We start from the raw sequence: 20,781 nt of genomic DNA on the forward strand, positions 1-20,781 counted from the left end.
CCTCATGCCCTTGGCCTGGGGGGGCGGGATTACTCTGTGACTCTGGTTGCAGCCATAAAAGCCCCAAAAAACAAAAACAAAACAAAACAAAATTTAAGAGTTCCCACTGCTGCCTTTCAAGATACATACAAAGAAGAAGAACACTGCCTGCAAGAAGCCTGTAGACCAGCTGACAGAATAAGAAAGCTGCCTTAACAGAAATAGAGGTAGCAGATGTTAGAATGTTACAGTATTTTTAAATAGGTACAGCTTGGATGAAAGAGCATACATATATGTTCAAGTGCTAATAAAAATAATTTAAATACACAGAAAAAAAACCAAGACTCTTTACTGGCCCTGTTGATTCTCCTTCATAGCAACCCTGTGGATTGAGAACTACCCCCTAGGGTTCACAGGACCGCCACCGCTTTCTGCCCAGGAGCTGCTGGCGGCTGACCTTACAACTAATTCGTTCAACTGATAACTGGGAAATAAACTGTCAGCACATAAGTCTCATCATCACTTGCTGATTCATTTACCTATATTTCTTTATGTTGTACTAATTTCTCCTTCAATGTGCTCCCTCTTCCAATTCTAATATTTTAATAAAATTTTCATTTCATTTACTACTGATCATCACCAATCATCTCAACTCCTAGGGCCAATGACATATTTCTTCTATTGATATTTCTTTCTCCTTGCATCTCTCATGTTGCCCAAAACTCATTTGACTGTGAAAAATGTCCATACTTTACAAAGCTCCTTCTTAGCAGTAATCTCCAACTCACCTCAGCTGTGTCCTTTTTACTAGAATTAGGACCTTAATTCTAAACCTACTGACTAAATCGTCACTTTTTTTGTTTTCCATATAAATTACAAAGTGTTCATAAAATTACTGTCAATATTAAAAGATTTGTTGTTATTGTAATCAATTTTTACTCCGTAGTCACTTAAAATTTCAGTGAGGAATTTTGATGAAATATAATACTGTTGTTTTCTGGTATGTCCTGGTAACCATGTCCAAATAAACTCTCTTATCTCAGGTATACTCCCTGTAGTTACAGAGGCATGGAGGAGAGACTACCTCATGGCAGTATGTCGCGGCTCACGGACCACTCCAGGCACAGCAGTTCTCATCGACTCAATGAGCAGTCACGACACAGCAGCATCAGAGATCTCAGTAATAACCCCATGACTCACATCACACATGGCACCAGCATGAACCGAGTTATTGAAGAAGATGGAACCAGCGCTTAATTTGCCCTACGCAAGGTGGAAAACATGTGCTGTTTAAAAAGCAGATTTTATCCTTTGCCTTTGCATGACTGATTGCTGTGACTCACTATTATCATGCTTTCAGTCAGGTGCAGACTGTGTTCATTGGAAAGGTAGATTTTTGCATTTTATATTACAACATGGAATATCAAGACATCCCACACTAAGAAAATAATTATCACAAAAAATTCTTCTTTCAAAGTTCTGAAGAAAGAATTATTTGTCTGGTTAGCGTTTTTATAAACCCAGTTATTTTATATTTAGAAAAAAGCCTAAATGTGTGGTGACTACTTTGTAGTAAACTTTCGTATAATAAGAACTAGTGGTGAGATGGCATTCTGGTAGTTCTGTTAATAAAACAAAATTTCAGAATTGAAGAAATATTTCTATGCAAGGTTTGTTTCTCAGATGAATAGTAGGACTTTGTAGTTCTTCTTTCCATTAAGTGGAAAAGAGCTGTATTTTTAAACTGTAAAAGAATTTGATAAATCAGCAGGGGTATTTTAGCTTATAGAATATAAGTGCAACAGGAAGACTCTGATTAGTCTGTTGAAGCCTCTTTCAAATTTCTAGCAAAATAATCTTTATCCAGAGATATTCAGGATTAGGATTAGCAGTGAAATTAAAAAAAAATGGAGATAAACATTTCCCCTCTAGTTTTGCTGTTTTTATTGCTTTTGTGTAAATACTACTTTTATTGGCTATGTCTTTATACCATCCACATGCATGATGGAATACTTTTCCTTTGTAGCCATCTTCTCCCGTGTAATATTGATTCATAGAGAACCTCATGTTCAGATTTGTTTCATGGAGGCATGTAATAAGATAAGCATCACACATTGTAAGGTTTTTTTTTGTGACAACCATATTGCAAAATAGTAAAATATTTCCTCTGTATTCATTGTATTTTTCTACAGTGAGACGTGATCTTGCCAAAGCCACCATAGCTTGGCCTCCAGGCCCCTCCTGTCAGTGAGCTCATTGTCTGCACTTGCTTTGCCATTAGGCTACTGCTTTGTGTCCCATGACCTTATTTTCAGATTCTGAATCAGTCTTGTTTACAGCTAAAATATATATAACCTAAATCCAAAGTGGTGATTAATTTGAGGTATTTGAAATCATTGTAGCTAAATGAAGCATGATTAGTCTTGCTGTGACGTATCTCTTATTCTAAAAATATCAACTCAAAAGTGTTTGACATTTTGTCTTGTAATATTTAAATAGTTTACGATATAAACTGTGAACTTTGTTAAGCATATAATTGATCAAAAAGAAAAGAAACAATTCTGGATGTGTTATTCAGAAAAGTATATTTAAATAAGTGGTTCTCAGCTCTGCAGATAAGAATCATTTGGGAAACTTCTGATAGCTTCCTCTCATCCATGTAATTGGTGGAGGTGAGACCTAAAGACTTAGTATTATCGAAAAGCTTCCCAGGTGATTCAGATGTGCAACCAGGATTGAAAACTACTCTTTCACATTGACTTGTCTCTGATGATGTTCTGATAGCATCATTGTACACCAAGTGAAAATATAGCTGGATTCAATGTTATACTTTTATATCATTACCTATATATGTGGTTGTTTTCCATTTTATCATCCATTATGAAACACAGAATTCTGGGCCCCATCATCGAGATCTCTAGTCAGTAGGTTGAAGGTTGGTAGGACTTAAGCACAGATTTCAAGAATCATACTTTTAAAAAATATTGCTCTAGATTTTAGGGAGGCCTGGATATGCCATCTCCTAGTCTTTTGACCTTTCAATAGTCAGCCTCTGAGCCTGCTTATTTTCACTGAAGACAAAAAATATTTACTCCACCTACCTCATAAATTTGTTGTGAGGATCAGTTTTTTAAAATAATATGATCACATGTTATTTTCTTTGGAAACTTGTAAGACATTATGACATATAAGATATTGATGTTATTGAGGATTTAAAAGGTTTTGTGGGCTTGTTGTTGAATGTGTTTAATTACTTGAGTATTTTTCTCTCTCACCCTTTAAACAAACAATGCCAAGCAAGTAAGTGTTGAAAAGAATCTTATTAGTTTTCAGTCACAGTCATTTTGCTAATTGTAGTAATTGTTTTTGGAACTCTGATGACCTAATAGGTAGGGAGGTACACTGCCAGCCCAAAGGAGCATGGTTCAAATCCATCGACTCATTTTTCCTCCCATGGAATTTACAGCAGGAAGGTCAGCTACCAATTTGCTCTAACTTGACAATAATGAATGAGATTAGTTTCTATTTGAATATTTGACCCAAAATGTTTTTCTTCTCTAGTCATTGTCTTTTCTCCTTGGAACTGGAACTAATGCCCAAGTCAGGCAGGTCCTGAGTTCCCTCATAACTGACCATGAATACACGTTTTCTTTCATGGCCAGACTTAACTAATTTATAAATAAATCAATAAATCATGGGGCTTTTCCCCCTGAGAATCTCTTCTAAGAACAGCATGAGAGAACAAAAACAAACATTCAGAAACAAAAATAAGAAGATAGAGATTACCAGTTTGAGCTAAAAAAATGTTGTCATCCATCGCCATCTGCATTTTACTATCAGCTGCCAAAATGTGGGTTGGTTCGCTTATAGATGTGGGCCAAATATAGACAGATAAGTGAACATCTCTCTGAAAATCTTAACGTTCTTTCCTGAATTTTGTGTACTTATCTGTATCTTCTCTGTTAAATTAATTGTTGGTATCTTTGTGTCATACTGATTTTTAGTTATTTTCAGTTTGTATCTTATTTTGCCCACAAATTCTATATATTTTTTAATTCTATATATTTTTAATCCATTGTTTCAAATAACAATTTCATTTGAGCCATGTTATTTACAAAATTAATGCTCAGATTAAGAATTTTTAAGAGACATTTAAGAACTTTGGCAAAGCAACATTTTCAAGTTCCAGCCTGCTTAAGCCAGTTTGAGCAAGTTTGGACAGTTCTTTTACCATCTATTGAATTTGTGTTGTGATTTCCATACGGTGTTTATTGTTCTATTAGTGTGTTGATAACTGAGAAAATAACTTCTAAAATGTTAATGCATAATCAGAATTTTTTTCAAAATACTATATTTTATGTTTTATTCCATAATTAATTTCTTCAGTAATTAATGTGAAAGATCAAAGGCCCCAGTTAAGCCCCAAGCTATAATTAGTGTGAAAGAACAATTGATTAATTAGAAACAACTGGCATAAGGCTTAATAAATTGTAACTTTTCAGTGAATATTTAAGTGAAAGAGCAGCCCATGTTACAGTTTTACCATAGTAATCAGTGTTCTAAGTTCAAAGATTTTTGAAGAGTCAACTGTTACTATATCAAACTTAAACAAATCTTTTATGTATTAATTTTTAAAGGTAAATAAGTGTTTTTTTAGAAACAAATAATTAGGCTGGTTGGTCTCAAGTTAGATCTTTCTGGATCATTTGAGTGAATAAATATTCAAAAACAATGTTAGTAGTGATTTTATTCTTTCTGCTGTTTCTTAGTGCAGATTTATAAAAATTCTAAGCAGAATTCCTTCAAATTAGACAAAGCTACATTTTTACCTACCTCAGTGATTTCTTTATGATAGCTGTTGGGAAAAAGAAAAAGAACTACAGTTCTTACATGTTTTTTATAAAGTAGTAGATGATCAAATGGAGCTTGGAAAACATTAATATACCAAAATTACACTATGATGATATTTATACTGCTTTATAACATGCCAAAGGTATTTCCATATGTCATACTTGGTTAATTTACATAATATAGTGAGTATGCTGAAAACTCCACTGTACTTGGAATTTGAAGATCCATGATTACTCTGTGTACTGGACAAATCATCTGATTTCTTTTGTTTCATAATTTCTTCCATGGAAAGTGAAAATAAGTTAATTTTTTAGTTCCATCCTCTCTTACTGGGTGTTATGAAGAGCAAATGATTAGTGTTCTGTAACCTATAAATTGCTTTAATATTTACGTCAACAATACAGTTAACCTTTAGAAATTATTATTTTGAATTTTTTTTCCACAAATAGCTATTCCCTTAAATTATTACATACTTATGTGCTCTCAAATTTTATATGGTTGAGTTAGTAGGTCACTTCCAGCAGAAATTTAGGAATCTTCCTTATGCTTTTTCTTTGAGATGGAATTATATAATTATATTAACTAAATCTGGCTTAAATTTATAAGACAAATATAAAAAGGAAAGTAAACTCTACAGTTTTTTCCCTTTGAAGACTTTCCTATACCTAATTCTTTATGATTAAGAATAAGTTTTTCAAAGTTGATTAATTTGTTGGTTTTCATCTTAACAGAACTAAGTCATAATACTATGGGAATTTCTTTGTATATATGTATGTAACTTTTAAAGTTTGCATAAAGTAAGAATTTCTCCATTTCTCTTCAAACACACAAAATGGTAGCATTTTAATAGAACCTAGATTTATAAAGGAACACATGATTCTTTTAAAATTATTGTCTTTTTACAACTAATCAAGAAAAAGCTGTTTACATTTAATTCTGCTACACTTGTTAGTAGCTGTGTTATATGTTATTCTGAAATACTTTTGGTTTATATTTTAAAAATATGTAAACATCTCTCCATAGTTTAATTAATTTCCTGACTTTTTTTTTCTTTCAGTGATAAGAATTGTATAAAGGGAGTAGAAAAACTATGCATTCCTCCAACTTTACCTTCCATTTTTCTTTCTAACTTCATCTTAATCCTATACTTTTTTAGTAATCAGATTGTTATAGGTTATCATTTTGTTTCAAGGATCCAGAACCAGCCATCTTGTATACATCCTCACTTAGTTGATTTATAAGTATTTAACATAATAAAGCAAAATCATACGGATATCATATTCTGTTACCTCAAAGTAATTAAGATGGAAATTTTTATTGCCATAAAGAGAAAAGAAAATAAAGCCTTTAATTTTATTTTATTCAAACCCCATACTAGTACAAGGTTGTTTCCTGTATTAGTTCTTTTCTTCCTACTTTGAAGACAGAATAGTAGTTCAATCTTTTTAAATGCACTGCAGGATTGATCCATCAGGTTATTGTTATTATCATTATCGCCTGTCTCTAGAAATCCATTATGTTTTCCTTGGACATTTTTATTGGAATAACATCACCACTCACAATTTATTTTCATTTTATTAGCCATTGTCAACAGTTTTCCCTGATAGAAAAATTTGTTTCCTGTGTTATAATAATGAAAAGTTTGAAGAGCCAGTGTTCTATCATTTTGCTAATTAGCATTAACTAGTAAAATTAATATTTATGAGACTAATAATTTTCAAACTTATTCTTGTTTCATATTTTCTGAAATAGAATGAATTGCTTTTTTATTATCATCTGGTCTTGATATTTTTGTCACATTGATCAGCTTTTTTGTATATGCCAACTTGCAAATATTTCTCTAGTTGTGTTTTGCTTTATTAACTTTTTTAAAACTTTTAGAGTATAGTCATTTCTGTTTTCTAAGTTGATAGAAAAAAGGATTCTGTATTTTTAAAATACCATTCACTTTCAAGTCAAGAGACCCAATTTCCAGTCATACTTTTGTTATTGATGAACTGTAAAACTTTAGACAAGGCATTTTACTTTTTGGAGTCTCTGCTTGCTTATCTTTGAATGAAGAGAATAAAAGAAGTAGCTAAGTTGTATCTCAAATGCCTCCCATCTCTAATTTAGCTCTATGTTAGTCATTTATGATCATCATTTTATACTCAGTTTTACTCTCGCTATTTTTCTCATATACTGTTGTGTCTGTGTCAATCTCTGCAACTTTATCACTTTTACAGTTAAATTGGTAGGACTCAAATATGTTATTAATTTTAATGATTTTAAGTAATTTTAAAGAATAACAAATATATTACAGATAATAAAAGGGAAGGAAGATTGCAAATAATAGAAATGACCTTTGTTTTCTGGGAGAAGTCTTGTTAGGCATAAACATAAGCATCTTAAATTGATACACAGTTAAAAAGGACATATAAATTTTAATGATCTTTGTTCTCCTAGATATGAATATAGCTAACTTGCCTAAATTTCATACAAAATATATTTAAAGTAAAATCAGTAAACAAAGCAGTGGTCCATATATGTCTCATAAAAATAGTGTCCAATTTTAGTACAAAATGTAAAAGAAGTTGACTAAAATTTGTCTGATTTCATAAGCTGTATTCTACATTTCATCAAATTAACTTCCAGATTGCCTTTGGCAAGTGAATTTTTTCCTTTATCATATTATTAGAGATCATGTGATTTATTATTTTCCGTATTTTTGGCATGCAGGAGATATTTCCTTAAAGCCTCCTTCACTCTCATTCAGTAAGACATAGAGATTCCATCTGTTTCCTCTCTCAGTAGAGTTCTGGCATAGATTAACTTTGGTTCCCGAGATCTAGGGCTAGAAGTGTCCTATTACTTTTAAAGACAGTTGTCTTTGCTGTGATTGCCTACATTAACTTGCATCAGTCTCTTGAAGCTTCGAGCATATATATTTACAATCTAACTATTCGGTTTGGAATATGATGGATAGATAAGACTAGTGGAAAGTTGATACAGGAAAATTTACTGGTTTCTGGTGTTATTCCTTTGACTATATTCAGTTCATTTTCCTAAGTTCACTGATCAAGTAACTCTCCTAGCTCCTAGAAATTAAACTAGAAGTCTAGGCTCTCTGTTTTCACAGATGCCTGTACCCACATGTTATTTTTATTATCTAAGCTAAAAATGAATCCTTATTTTCAATTCTCTGGTTGTACAGGTTTTGTAATATCTATCAAATTTTAATCTGAGGTCTGTAAATGTCACTGAATATTTTTTGGGTTTTGATAAGGAGATAGTCTATAAAATTGAGTAATCTTAAATTTACTCAATTAATATTCACTGAAATGATTTCTCTTCACAGTTTTCCTACTCCTACTCCCAGGTTTTTAAATGGAAATTTCTGTTTTCATTCTCTATCCCACCTCTGATCATCTATGTGTTTTCCTTCTCTATTCCACGTCTGATCATTTTTTTTTCTGCTGAGCTAGTTACTCTTGTTGTCAGAAATGTTTATCATTAAATAAGTCTATTTCTGAGACAAGATCAACACAGTGCATTTTTACATTGAGCTGAAGTAAAGGCATACTTGAAAATAATGGGGGGGGGGGTTTGTTGTGGTTGTTTCCTTTACATGTGAGCTTATTATATTTTAAAATCATATGCAAGACTTCCCAGTGTAAAAAAACTAGTCTGGAACTTCTCTTAGCATCAGATGCTATTTCTACCTTCTCTGTGAGATTTCATAGTAAATCTAAAATATTCTTTTCATTCATCTTGCTCTAATAATTAGCTGCTGTATAATTTTTCCATCCTGGCCTGGTGGCCTAGTCCAGGCAGAGGTGCACTGCTGTCCCCCAGGCTGTGCCTCTGTGGCCGGAGACGCCACTGGCAGCTCTGTGGAAGGACGGGTACACTCCGGTGTGAATGCCAGGCCTTACAGACAGTGGAGGCTCAGCTGGAAGTCTGTTCCAATTTGACGGCAATGAGTGGTTGAGTTGATGTGTCTTTAATACCAACTTCAAACTACTTTTCTACTTTTATTTTTTTTGTTTTCAGTGCAGAAGTTTTTCTTTTCCATAATTTCATTTCCTCATTGTATTTTAAAAATATTGCCTATGTGGTGGGGGGAGGGGGGGAAGGAATATCACCACCACTATCTATCTTCGTTTGGCAGTCAGAGCTATTAATTTGGCTTAATTAATTACATGAAAGAGCTGTTGACACTATTTCTTTTAAATTGAAATTTTAAAATTAAGGAAACACCAAATGTTCTGTATTTAATAATGAATTTGAGGAATTGTATCAGTATATACGTCTGTAAGTAGTTAGGCGAGCACTTTGTGGTTTAGTGGTAAGAAGTTAGTTGTTAAGGAGCTCTGGTCGCCTAGTGGCAAGAAGCTGCACTGCAATCCCAGAGGTACACAGTTTGAATCCACCAGATGCTGTGCTGGAGAAGGCACTCCTCCAGTACCAGTCAGATCCGATTTGATGGTACACACACACAAAATAATGAAATAAAATAAGCAAAAAAAAAAAAAAAAGAAGTTGTGCCACCAACTGAAAGGCTTAAGGTTTGAATCCACCAGTTCCTCCATGAAAGAAAGATAGGCAGTCTCCTTCCATGTGATTTACTGCCTCTGAAAACCCTCTGGTGGTTCAACTATGGATTCATTTAGACTTGATGATACATAACAACAGCAATATAATTATTAGTATTTTTTAATTATTAGTATTTCAATTTCCAAGCTATTCTAAGCTCACATTTATTTAATTGTTCTGAATCTTTTGGGGTGTTTTTTTTAACACTATATAGTACTGTACATTTAGGTCACTAAATATATCATGATATATATCTATCATGAATATGTGTACTTCTATGTTTTCTCTGCTGAGAGAATTCTCCTGTAGGTTGGTTTTTCTCTGAAAAGCAGGCCAAAGAAATTCTTGCTCTCTGGCCATCATGGAATATTATTTTAAACTACATGAAATTGCTGTTTCGTAGATGAAAGGAATCAGCAATTTAAAATATATACTAAAGAAACCATAAACAAAATCTTTTTCAAACAGATATGTTACTTTTCACTCTAGCTGTTTTTCACTCAGCCTGACAGAGGCTTTCTGAAGGAGATAATCATAAATCCAACAAGAAAAATTAGACTTTGTTTTGATCAGTTCCACATTTTCCAAAGTGATTTCATCAAAATTAATTTAGTAGTAAACAAATACCTGTTGGGAAATAAGCCTGTCATTAAATCTTTGTGTAGTTTTTAAGCTTTCATAACCTGAGATATTTTTATATTAAAAAGGATTATTGTGTAAATACCATGTAAAGACAAAAAGACCTTTTCCCCTCAAATCTAACGTTGTCAAATTTTGCTGCAGTAGAGTTGTATCTTATTGGTAGGCATTCTAAAATAATAAATGCCGTTAGTTATATAGTTACACTAATGGTCAACAAGTTTTTGCCTTAAAAATCCATTTAAAGATTTTCTTTATACCTATGTTTCAGGTTAAAAGTATACAAGCATAACAAAAAGTGGGAAGCTCTTCTATAGGAAATTCTCAATGATAGTTAAAGAAAACTGTGATCTCCAAGATTGTAAATTAGATTGTTCTAAGTTCACACTAAATCTCCTCATATCCAAAAAAGTTATAAAGCCATGATCCAAAAAATTGAAAAATGGGTTGTTCCAAGTGCAGATCAGATATCCTCCTAGGGTCACTGATGTAGTATTAATTTAGGTGTCCTGGTTTGGGATACACTCTTGTAATGGAGAATACTTACTTGGATCTCTCAGTAGTGGATTGGTGCACATTTTCCTTGATGATATTCAAATGATAACCTGAGCCCCGCCCACAAAGATACCTTATCTGGCTTTTTCTCTAAATGCTCCATTCCCCAAAACCAAGCTACTTGTCTTCTCAGTTTTTCCTTTGGATATTTAAAAGATACAACCCATCTCAAGTGTGTTAGGAAGAAAGAAATTGGCTTTAACTAATCTCTATTAAAATGTAAGTGGCTGATAATCTCCAGTCCTCTTAAAGAGAAATCTGCATTAAAGCACACATACACATTAATATTAGCATAAATTAATCTCAGTAAGAATTTTAAGCTTAGAACAAAATTAGAATTTACTTGGTGTTGATGGTACGTTTTGAGGCAAGAGATTTCATTAGATTGGCCCTACCGTGAAGATCCACTCTCTTTCCCTAAATCCATGCGAAGCCTAAAGTATATTTTCAGTGACCCAGCTAGTGGTTTGTATTTATAGATGATATGAAGTCGGAGCCTGCTGCGTTTCTTTTCAGTGCAAGGGCTGTGTCTAGAGCATCCTAGATTCTTTCACTCACACTGCACTTCTGTGTTTCAGTTTCAGTCTATCCTGTCTTCTCATTTTTATTTTAAATTTACAGATTAGCCCAGCCCATAGTTGGAGAGATAAAAATATCTTCCCAGTTTTACTACTGTTGATGATGACTACTATTGTCTCCCTTTCCCCCATAAATATGAAAGTAGAAAAGATTCCCCACCCCCAATACCTACAAAATATTAAATAGCTAGCACTTAGCCTTTTCATTTTCAAACCCTATTCTGGGTTAAATTGTTATTGATTCTAAAATTTTAATCTTGCTTTATTATATAAACTTCTAGTTAGAAAATGTTGATGCTAAAGACTTGTATTTTGTGGCATTAGTTCTTCATGTTCCTTTCTCATATGTTCATGAAAATTGTCATTCATTTCCAAAAGAGTGGAAAAGTGGCTGTTGTTGAGATGCGTGTAGAGCAAGTGCACTTGGTTAGAGCATGAACTGTATTTTAACATTAGCTGGATGTGCTTTGCACTCTGCTCTTGTAGATTTATTTTGTTTACAGTAGACCAATGTCAGTTTTGTAAATGTTTTTTCTTAGCACTTTAACTGTGAGTGTACAAACTGATTTTAAATGTAGTGGTTGTATATTTTGGTTATAAACTGAAAATTTTTAATAAAATTAAATAATTTGTTCTCTACTCTGTGGTTACTACTGATTGGATCTCGTTTATTTCCTGACATCATTTTCTAAACCATTTAACAAATTATAGTGATGCTTTAAAATTATTTATTTTATATTCTTTTGATATTGATTTTTCCATTTATAATAACAAGGTTCCCATTAATCTGGAACTTCATACATAAAAATATAAGCCTACGTTTTATATTCATTTCTTTCACACTCAGAGATATTATTTTTGTTTCATTAGTAAATAAAACTACTAGGTACATAGGGGGCTCTGGTGGCAAGAAGCTGCACAGCAATCCCAGAGGTGCACGGTTTGAATCCACCAGATGATCTGCTGGAGAAGGAGGGACAATCTCCTCCAGTACCAGTCAGAGCTGATGTGACGGTACACACAAAATAATAATTTTTTTTAAAAAAAATAACATTTTTTTAAAAACCTACTAGGTACATAATGGGGATTCAATAATACATACTGGAAAAGAAATACATTAAAGTAAATGAGGTAAATGATTCCCAAAAAGAAATTCTTGATAAGCAAATGAATTGTCAGGCTTTTGTAGTATAAAGGGAAACAGGTCAGTATTTAAACTGCTCTTTGAGGTTTCTATCTAGATCATACAATATTAAGTTTTAAGGGACAAGAATTCACGAGATTCTACTTCTAGCCCAGGCCAAAATTCTTTTTAACACACCATCCTTGGTCAGCTTCTGCTTGACCAAGTTTAGCAAATAGAAACTTTTACGATCCTTCAAGGCCTTCCAGTCCAGTTTGAGACAACTACAGTTATTTTTAAAAGCCTCTCAAATACTGAATAAAAAATCCTTTTTGTGTGTGTTCCTTCAGCTGTTGATGCGGCTCTACAGATGTACAGTAATTCTTCTCTCTTAGAAATACCGTCAAGACATTTAGAAAACTTGGCAAATTTCTCCTGAATCTTTTCTGTAGGCAAAATATGCCTGTTTTTCTCTTCTTTAGTCAATGTTTTTCTCTGACACTTTACCCAACACTAGTTGGTTTTCTTCAGAACATTTCAATCATAGATAGTCCTCTTAAAATTTTCCATAGAACTGAACACCTATCTTCAGATGCTTTATAATCAGTGAAGAATCCAGTGTACTTTATATTCTAAAATGGTGCAAATGGTTGACAGACTTTGCTAACCAAATGTTAGGTCTCCAAGAGGCACCTCAGAAGAATAGTAAATCAGCCTGTTTGCACACAGTTGTACTCCGACACACAGGATCACCAGGACAGAGAACTGACCCAGTGGCAACCAATTTTAATACTTGGGTTGAGTCTATCCAAGTTTACACAGAAAAATGAGGCCTCTTTTGGCAGCAGCCATCTCCCTTGTATCATTGAAAAGTCTAAACATCCATCTGATAAAGATATCAATCTACATGTTCATCAGTTGAATCCATTGTCATCAACTGAAGTTATATCCCTGAGACACTATTTGATTAGCTACTATGTCCAAGCAGTGAACCAAATATTTTTCTTCACAATAGTTTATTTCTATATGGACCTAATTTTTTTTTAATGATAGGGAAACTATTCCCTATCCTTATTCCATGGAGTCACATTTATTTCCATGGAGTCAGAACCAGTTCATAAATGACCCTCCAGTATGGTTTCAGAGGCTGTAAATCACAGGGCAGGAGATTGCTCATCTTTCTCTCCAGGAATAGCTGGTGGATTTGAGCTGTGTGTCTTTGGATTGACAGAACAACTCTTTACACACTAGGCCACCAGAGCTCTCTCTGAGTATACTGTTGTGGTTATGTGCCATCAAGTTGCCTTCAACTCATAGCGACCCTGTGTACAGCAGCTCTGAACCCTGAACTACCCTGGGATAACTCCATTGTCTCTGACACAGCTACCCCTATTACCCTGTCACTGAGTCAATCCATCTCATCAAAGGTCTTACTCTCTTGCACTGTCTCTCCACCCTTCCAACCATAATGCCCCTCTCCAAGGACTGGTCCCTCCTTGCAGCATATCCAAAGTATATCAGTTGAAGCTTCAGAATCTTTGCCTCCAAGCAGCAGCCTGGTTTCACCCTCTCCAGGATGTACATGTCTGTTCTCCTAGCAGTCCATGGTATATTCAATACTCTTCTCCAGCACCACAGCTCAAAGGCATCAATTCTTCTTCTGTCATCCCTATTCATTGTCCTGCTTTCTGACGCATAACAAGTAATTGCAAAGACCATGACCTGGATCAGGTGCACCTTAGTCTCCAGACTGACATTGTTGCTTTTCAGTACTAAGGAGAGGTCCCTGACAGCAGACTTTCCTAGTGCAATTCATCTTTTCATTTCCTGGCTGCTAGTACCAAGAGTGTTGAATATAGAGCCAAGCAAACTGAAGCTGTTAACAATCTCAATCTCTTCACCATCTATCATGATGCTGCTAATTGGCCCAGTGGTGAGAATCTTTGTTTTCTTGATGTTGAGCTTCAGTCCATATTGAAGTCCTTGACCTTTTGCAGCAAGTGCTTCAGGTTCTCCTTAGTTTCAGCAAACAAGGTTGTGCCATCTGCAAAGTGCAGATTGTTGACACATCTTCCTTCAATCCTGATGCCACGCATTTCTCCTTATAGAGAGCCCGAACTCCTGGATGATCTGTTCTGCATATAGATTGAAAAGGTATGGAGAAACATGGATCTGGATCTCGGTGCTACAACTACATGAAACTTAATCCTGCTCATGGAATGAACTAGGAGACAAGCTCTCCTCTAGGGGCTCCAAAAGGAAATGTAGCCCAGACACCTATATTGGACTTCTGACCCACAGAACTGTAAAATGATAAATTTGGATAGTAAAAGCATCCAAATTTGGGCACAATTGATTATGGCAGCAAAAGAAAACTAAACTGAGCCTGCACCTCCACATCTGGAAAGTTTAGGTAATAAACAAATGATTAATGGAAAATGGTCCAAAGACTCCATTTATAATCGAAACATTTCAGGGAACTGGCCTGTTGCCATGAAACAGGCTGTTGAGCTGGGTTGAAACAAAGTTATTAAGAGTAATAAGAGTAATCAGTTCCCACAACCTGCCTTATCTTTTTTTACTTTTCCTTTTTCTTACTATTATTTTCAAATACTGTTTTCTTCCTATATTACCATATCAACGTTTGTCTTTCCTTTCAGTTTTCCTCTTTCTAAAAAGTTCTTCATTTTGCTTTATTTATCTTATCTAACATGCATTTCTACCATCTAAAGACTTCCAAGCATACTCATCCAATGTTTGTCATTAAGAGATAAATAGATTGTATCATGGAAGTTAAGAAGCATAGCTTTATCATCTGGTTACTGAGTACACACACAAAGGTTATATACTAATGTGTTAGTAAAATAAACAAACAAACAAAAAAAACAACCCCAAAACAAAACCACCAGGCAAAAGCAGTTTTCTTCTGTTGTACACCAGGTTACTATGAGTCAGAGCTGATTTGCATCCCTTAACAACAAGCAAAGGTACTCAGAATTTACTTGGAAAATAACAACAACAAAAAAAAATTGGTAAGATACAGATTAGTCACTGTCTTCCACTCTACAACTGAAAAATTACATTGATTGGCCAGGAAAGGTATCTGAATTAAAATGACACCCAGAGTGAGGAGGCACAGGATAGGACAGGGTTCAGATCTTCTCCTGAAGTCACTAAGCATTATACTCGAATCAACAACACTGAATGACAACACACCTACCACATAATCATAGTTGTGTCAACAACATTAGAATATATATTCTAATATATTATTATAGCTATAATAGATATATAATATCTATAATATATATTATATATTGTTCTTGTTGTTATGTGCCGTTGAGTTGCCTGTGACTTATAGTGACCATGTACAACAGCCCTGAACCCTGCTCTATCCTGTGCCAATCTTATTGTCTCTGGCACATCTGTCCCCTTTACCCCAGTCACTGAATCGATCCATCTAACAGAGGGTCTTCCTCTCCTGTGCTGTCCCTCCACCCTCCCAAGCATGACGTCCCTCTCTGAGAACTGATCCTTAATTGCAGCATGTCACCTTAACATATCAAACATTCTCTAGTATATACCATATGCTAGGCCATAAAAGCAAAAAATCTTGAAAGGATTGAAATCATTCAAAGTATGTCTGCAACCACAATGGAATTAATGAAAAGTGAGTAACAGAAGGAAATTTGAAAATTTCTCAAGTGTGTAGAAGTTAAATAATATATCTCTAAGTAATCAATTAGTCAAAGAAAAAATCAAAAGAGGAATTAGAAAATAATTTTTAGGCAAATGAAAATAAAAACAGCATGCCCAACTTATTTGGTATGGCAAATGCAGTGCTAAGAAGGAAATTTATAGATATAAACACCTACATTGAAAAATAACAGAAGTCGGGGGAGCTCTGGTGGCCTAGTGGCAAGGAACTGCAACTACAATCCCAGAGGCACACAGTTCGAATCCACCAGATGCTCTACCAGGGAAGGAGGGACAATCTCCTCCTGTACCAGTCAGATCTGATTTGACAGTACGCGCACACAAAAATTAAAAAAAAAAAGAAAAATAACAGAAGTCTTATAACAATATTCTAAGCTTAAGAAATTGGAAAAAAGGAATATAAAACTAGACCCAAGGAAAGAAGAAGTAGAAAACCAACAAAGATTGTAGTGGAAATAATAAAATGGATTTTTTAAAATGGATACAATCAGTGAATTAAAAGATAAGCACAATTGACAAATCTTTAGCTAGATAGACCAAGAAAACAAAAGATTATTCCAATTACTAAAGCCAATAGCGAAGGAGTGTCGATAGCTACTAACCTTAGAGAAATAAAAATAATTAGAATGCTATAAATAGTTTTATGACAACAAATTAGACAAATCAGATGAAATGGGTAAAATCTCACATACAAATTCCTGGAATGGCATTTATAAAGAAATAGAAAAACTAAGATTTATAACAAAGACAGATTTAAAATTTTCTCACAAAGAAAGCCTGAGTCCCGATGGTTTCACTGGTGAATTCTAACAAGTATATCAAGAAGAAAAATCTGATTTTCTCACAAATTCTTCTAGACAGAATAGAGGGACAATGATTACATCCCTGGTTTTGACAGTGATTACTGTTAAGAGGTCAAGATCCTCTTGATAACAATGCCAAGACATACAGAAAAATGAAGCTACACAGCTATATCACACATGAACATGTTTTTAAAATACTTAGTAAAATGCTGACAAACAGAATCTAATAGCACGTGAAAGGAATTCTACACCATAACCTACAATCAGGAGGTAAAAAGGAAACCCACACAACTGGGGAAAAAATATCTATAATTGACCTATCTGATAAGGGACTCATATCTAAAATTTATAGACTACTCCAGCACCTCAACAAGGAAAAGGTAAACAACCCAGTTGCAAAATGGGCACAGGATGTGAATAGACACTTCACCAAAGAAGACATTCAGATGGCAAACAAAGGTGAAAAAATGTTCAAAATCCCTAGCTCTCTGATGCAAATAACTATGAGATATCATCTCACCCCACCAACATTAACAAAATTCAACATAGCAGCAAACAACAAAGGCTGACGAGGTTGTTGAGAAACGGAACACTTCTTTACTTCTGGTGGAAGTGTAAAACGGTGCAACCACTATGGAAGGTGGTATGGGGCTTTCTCAAAAAGTTGGAAATAAATATATCATTTGACCCAGCAATTCCACTACTAGGAATATACCCTAAAGAAACCAGAACTGCCATTCAAACAGATATATGCACACCCACGTGTAATGCTGCATTACTCACAATAGCAAAGAGATGGAAGCAACCCAACCGCCCATCAACAAATGAATGGATAGAAAAACTATGGTATATTCACACAATGGAATACTATGCAACACTGAAACACAAGGAACTAATAAAATATCAGACAACATGGGTGACCCTGGAGCATATTATGCTGTGTGAAATAGCTCAGGCACAAAAGAATAAATACTGTATAAACACCACTGTTACAAGAGGACTGACATAAGGGTTGGGAAGAAATTAAGAGAAATGGATAATGAACATTCATTGGAACAGATGAAAGAAAGAATTATTTAAAAGGAGTATATGATTAGACTTTATTTGTATACAACAGTCCAGAATAAGAGGTGCACAGCAAAGTGGACTGGGTGAGGGAGGGAGGAAATTATGCAACAATGAATGAATTTTTTTTTTAAGTGAACTGGGGATTAGGTAAGAAAATGTGCAACAATGAATGAATGAAAATCTAACTTTCTGTAAACTTTTGTTAAAATCACAGGTTTTTAGAAAAAGAAGAGGGGAAAAAAGAATTATACACCATAACCAAGTGGAATTTACCCTAGGAATACAATAATAATAATACCACAATTAGGGAATATAAAACTTCACTAATGAATGAAGGAACATCTCAATACAGAAGAAGTAATTGACTGAGTCCTACACACATTCTTGATAAAATGTAGCATATTAAAAATAAAAGAGTATTTCCTCAATTTGATAAGAAACAATTATGAAAATCCCACAACAAAAATTTTAGTGAACTATAAAAAACGGAAAACTTTCTTTCTATGACGGGGGCCGTCCTGACTAGCCACTTCCTTTGATTGGGAATCCTAGCGAGTGCGGTAAGGCAGATCATGAATGTAACTGGGAACGAGGGAAATTTCCTCTGTTTATTTATGAATTTGTGAGATATTGATAGTCTTCTTTAAATAATAGGGTCCACTAGTAAAACCACATCCTGTCTGCATATGATATAATATTGCATATGTTGTTGTTGTTGTTATGTGCCCTTGAGTCACCTGCAACTCAGAGAGACCCTATGTAGAACAGTACTGAATCCTGCTCTATCCTGTGCCAACTTTACTGTCTCTGACACACCTACCCTCCTCACCACAATCACTGTATCAATCCATCTCATCGATGGTCTACCTCTCTCCATCCCTCCACCCTTCCAAGCATGGTGTCCCTCTCCAAGGACCAGTCCCTCCTTGCAACATACCCAAAGTATGTCAGACAAAGCTTCAGAATTCTTGCATCCAAAGAGCAGCCTGGCTACAGAAAATCTTTAAAAATCCACAAAACCCCCTGTACTAGCATAAAGAATGAGTTTAGCAGTGTTACAGAACACACAATTAAAACACGAAATCAATTGGCCTTCTGTGTATCAGCAAGGATCAATTTGAAGATGAAATTTAGAAAATCGACTCATAACAGCCTCAAGAATAATAAGGTGCAGACAAATTTAGCAATTATAGATGTGTGTACAGAAAACTACAGAATATTGAGAGAAAGCCTGATATACATGAGCATATGTTCCACGTTCACACTTTTGAAAAACTCAATGTTGTCACCATAGAAATTCCTCCCAAAGTTAATATAATGCAGTTTCTATAAGAATTTCAGCAGACTTCCTTTTTTAAAAAAATTACAAGGTTGGTGAACTCTGGTAGCCTAGGGGCAAGAAGCTGCACTGCAATCCCAGAGGTGAGTGGTTCTAATCCACCAGATGCTCTGCTGGAGAAGAAGGGACAATCTCCTCCTGTACCAGTCAGATCCAATTTGACGGTACACACAAAAAATTAAAAAAAATTTTTTTAAATTGCAAGCTTATCTTAGATGTATATGGAAATGACTTTCTCCAAAGATGACACTGAAAGCGAAGAAACTGAAACCAAAGCAAAGGCATTAGAGGCCAAGAAGGCAGACCTCAAGGGCAGCCACAACCACAAAAAAAAAATAAAAACAATCCGCACGTCACCCACCTTCCCGTGGCCCAACACGCTGAGACTCCAAAGGCAGCCCACATACCCCTGGAAGAGCACCCCCAGGAGAAACAAGCTTGACCACTATGGCACATGGAGTTTCCCCTGAGCACTGAGTCGGCTATGAAGAAGATAGAAGATAACAACACACTGTGTTCATTGTGGATGTCAAGGCCAACAAGCACCAGATAAACAAGCTGTGAAGAAGCTCTAGGACACACTCTTGTGAGGTGTCCAAGCTTCGCTCATGTTCGACTTGCTCCTGGCTATACTTTGGATTTTACCAATAAAATTGAGATCAGCTAAATGGAGTTCAGCTGGCTATTTCTAAATAGAAATTTTTCTCACAAAAAAAGGATATGGAAATATAATGGACCTAGAAAAACCAAAGCCATTTTGAAAAGAAGAGTTAAAGTAAGAGAAATTAATGCTTTCCAACTTAAAAACATACTATAGAAAGCTGGTATTGATGCAGGGAGAGGTCAGAAGATTAATGGAATACAACTGGAAGGTCCAGAAATTAGTTCCTCTGTTTTGTATGGCCAACTGATTTTTAACAAGACAATGTGAGGAGAGAACAGTAGTATTTTTAACAAATTCCCTAGGACAAGTAATGATCTGTATCTATTTCTATCTATCTCTATCTCTATCATCTAACTAAATAAAAAGACTGAACTTAGATCATAACCTTATATATACTCAGAGCTGACTGAGAGTGGACACTCCAGCAGGTTTTCTGAGACTGTAGACGGCACGGAAGGAGATTACCCATCTTTCTTCTGCAGAACTGTTGTCACAGTTGAACCATCAAGGAGATGCCTCCTTTGCGTGAACAGTGCAAGACCTATGGACTATGCCACCAGAGATCCCGAACCTTGTGTATCATACATGAAATTAACTAGAAATGGATTGTAGACCTCAACGTAAAACTGTAGAATTTCTCAAAGATGATAGAGACAGAAATCGTTATGACCATGAGTTAGGCAGAATTTTCAGATGTGATCCAAAAAAGAAAAATTGATAGATTGGCTTTAACAAAATGGGGAAAATATTTAAAAAGACACTACTAATAAACAACAACCAAAAACTTGAAGTGGACTGGGAGTGGGGAAAGGGTCGGGGAGGAAGAAAAATGCAACAGTGAATTTATGAAAATCCAATTTTTCTGTAAACTATCATTAAAATTATAATTT

At 34.8% G+C, this 20,781-nt stretch overlaps 1 protein-coding gene across 1 annotated transcript in view; it reads left to right on the forward strand.

Annotated features, from left to right (window-relative positions):
• The window catches only part of FZD3 (frizzled class receptor 3), a 118,622-nt gene extending 117,386 nt beyond the window's left edge, over positions 1-1,236 (forward strand). Inside the window, exon 6 of the mRNA XM_006884871.1 lies at positions 1,023-1,236. Coding sequence (XP_006884933.1) covers positions 1,023-1,236 — 214 coding nt within the window. The remainder of the gene's footprint in view (positions 1-1,022) is intronic.
• The last annotated feature ends 19,545 nt before the right edge of the window (positions 1,237-20,781 follow it).

Source organism: Elephantulus edwardii, unplaced genomic scaffold (genome assembly GCF_000299155.1).
Source record: "Elephantulus edwardii isolate Elephantulus edwardi_28Jun2011 unplaced genomic scaffold, EleEdw1.0 scaffold00038, whole genome shotgun sequence".
In the NCBI taxonomy this organism is placed as follows: domain Eukaryota; kingdom Metazoa; phylum Chordata; class Mammalia; order Macroscelidea; family Macroscelididae; genus Elephantulus; species Elephantulus edwardii.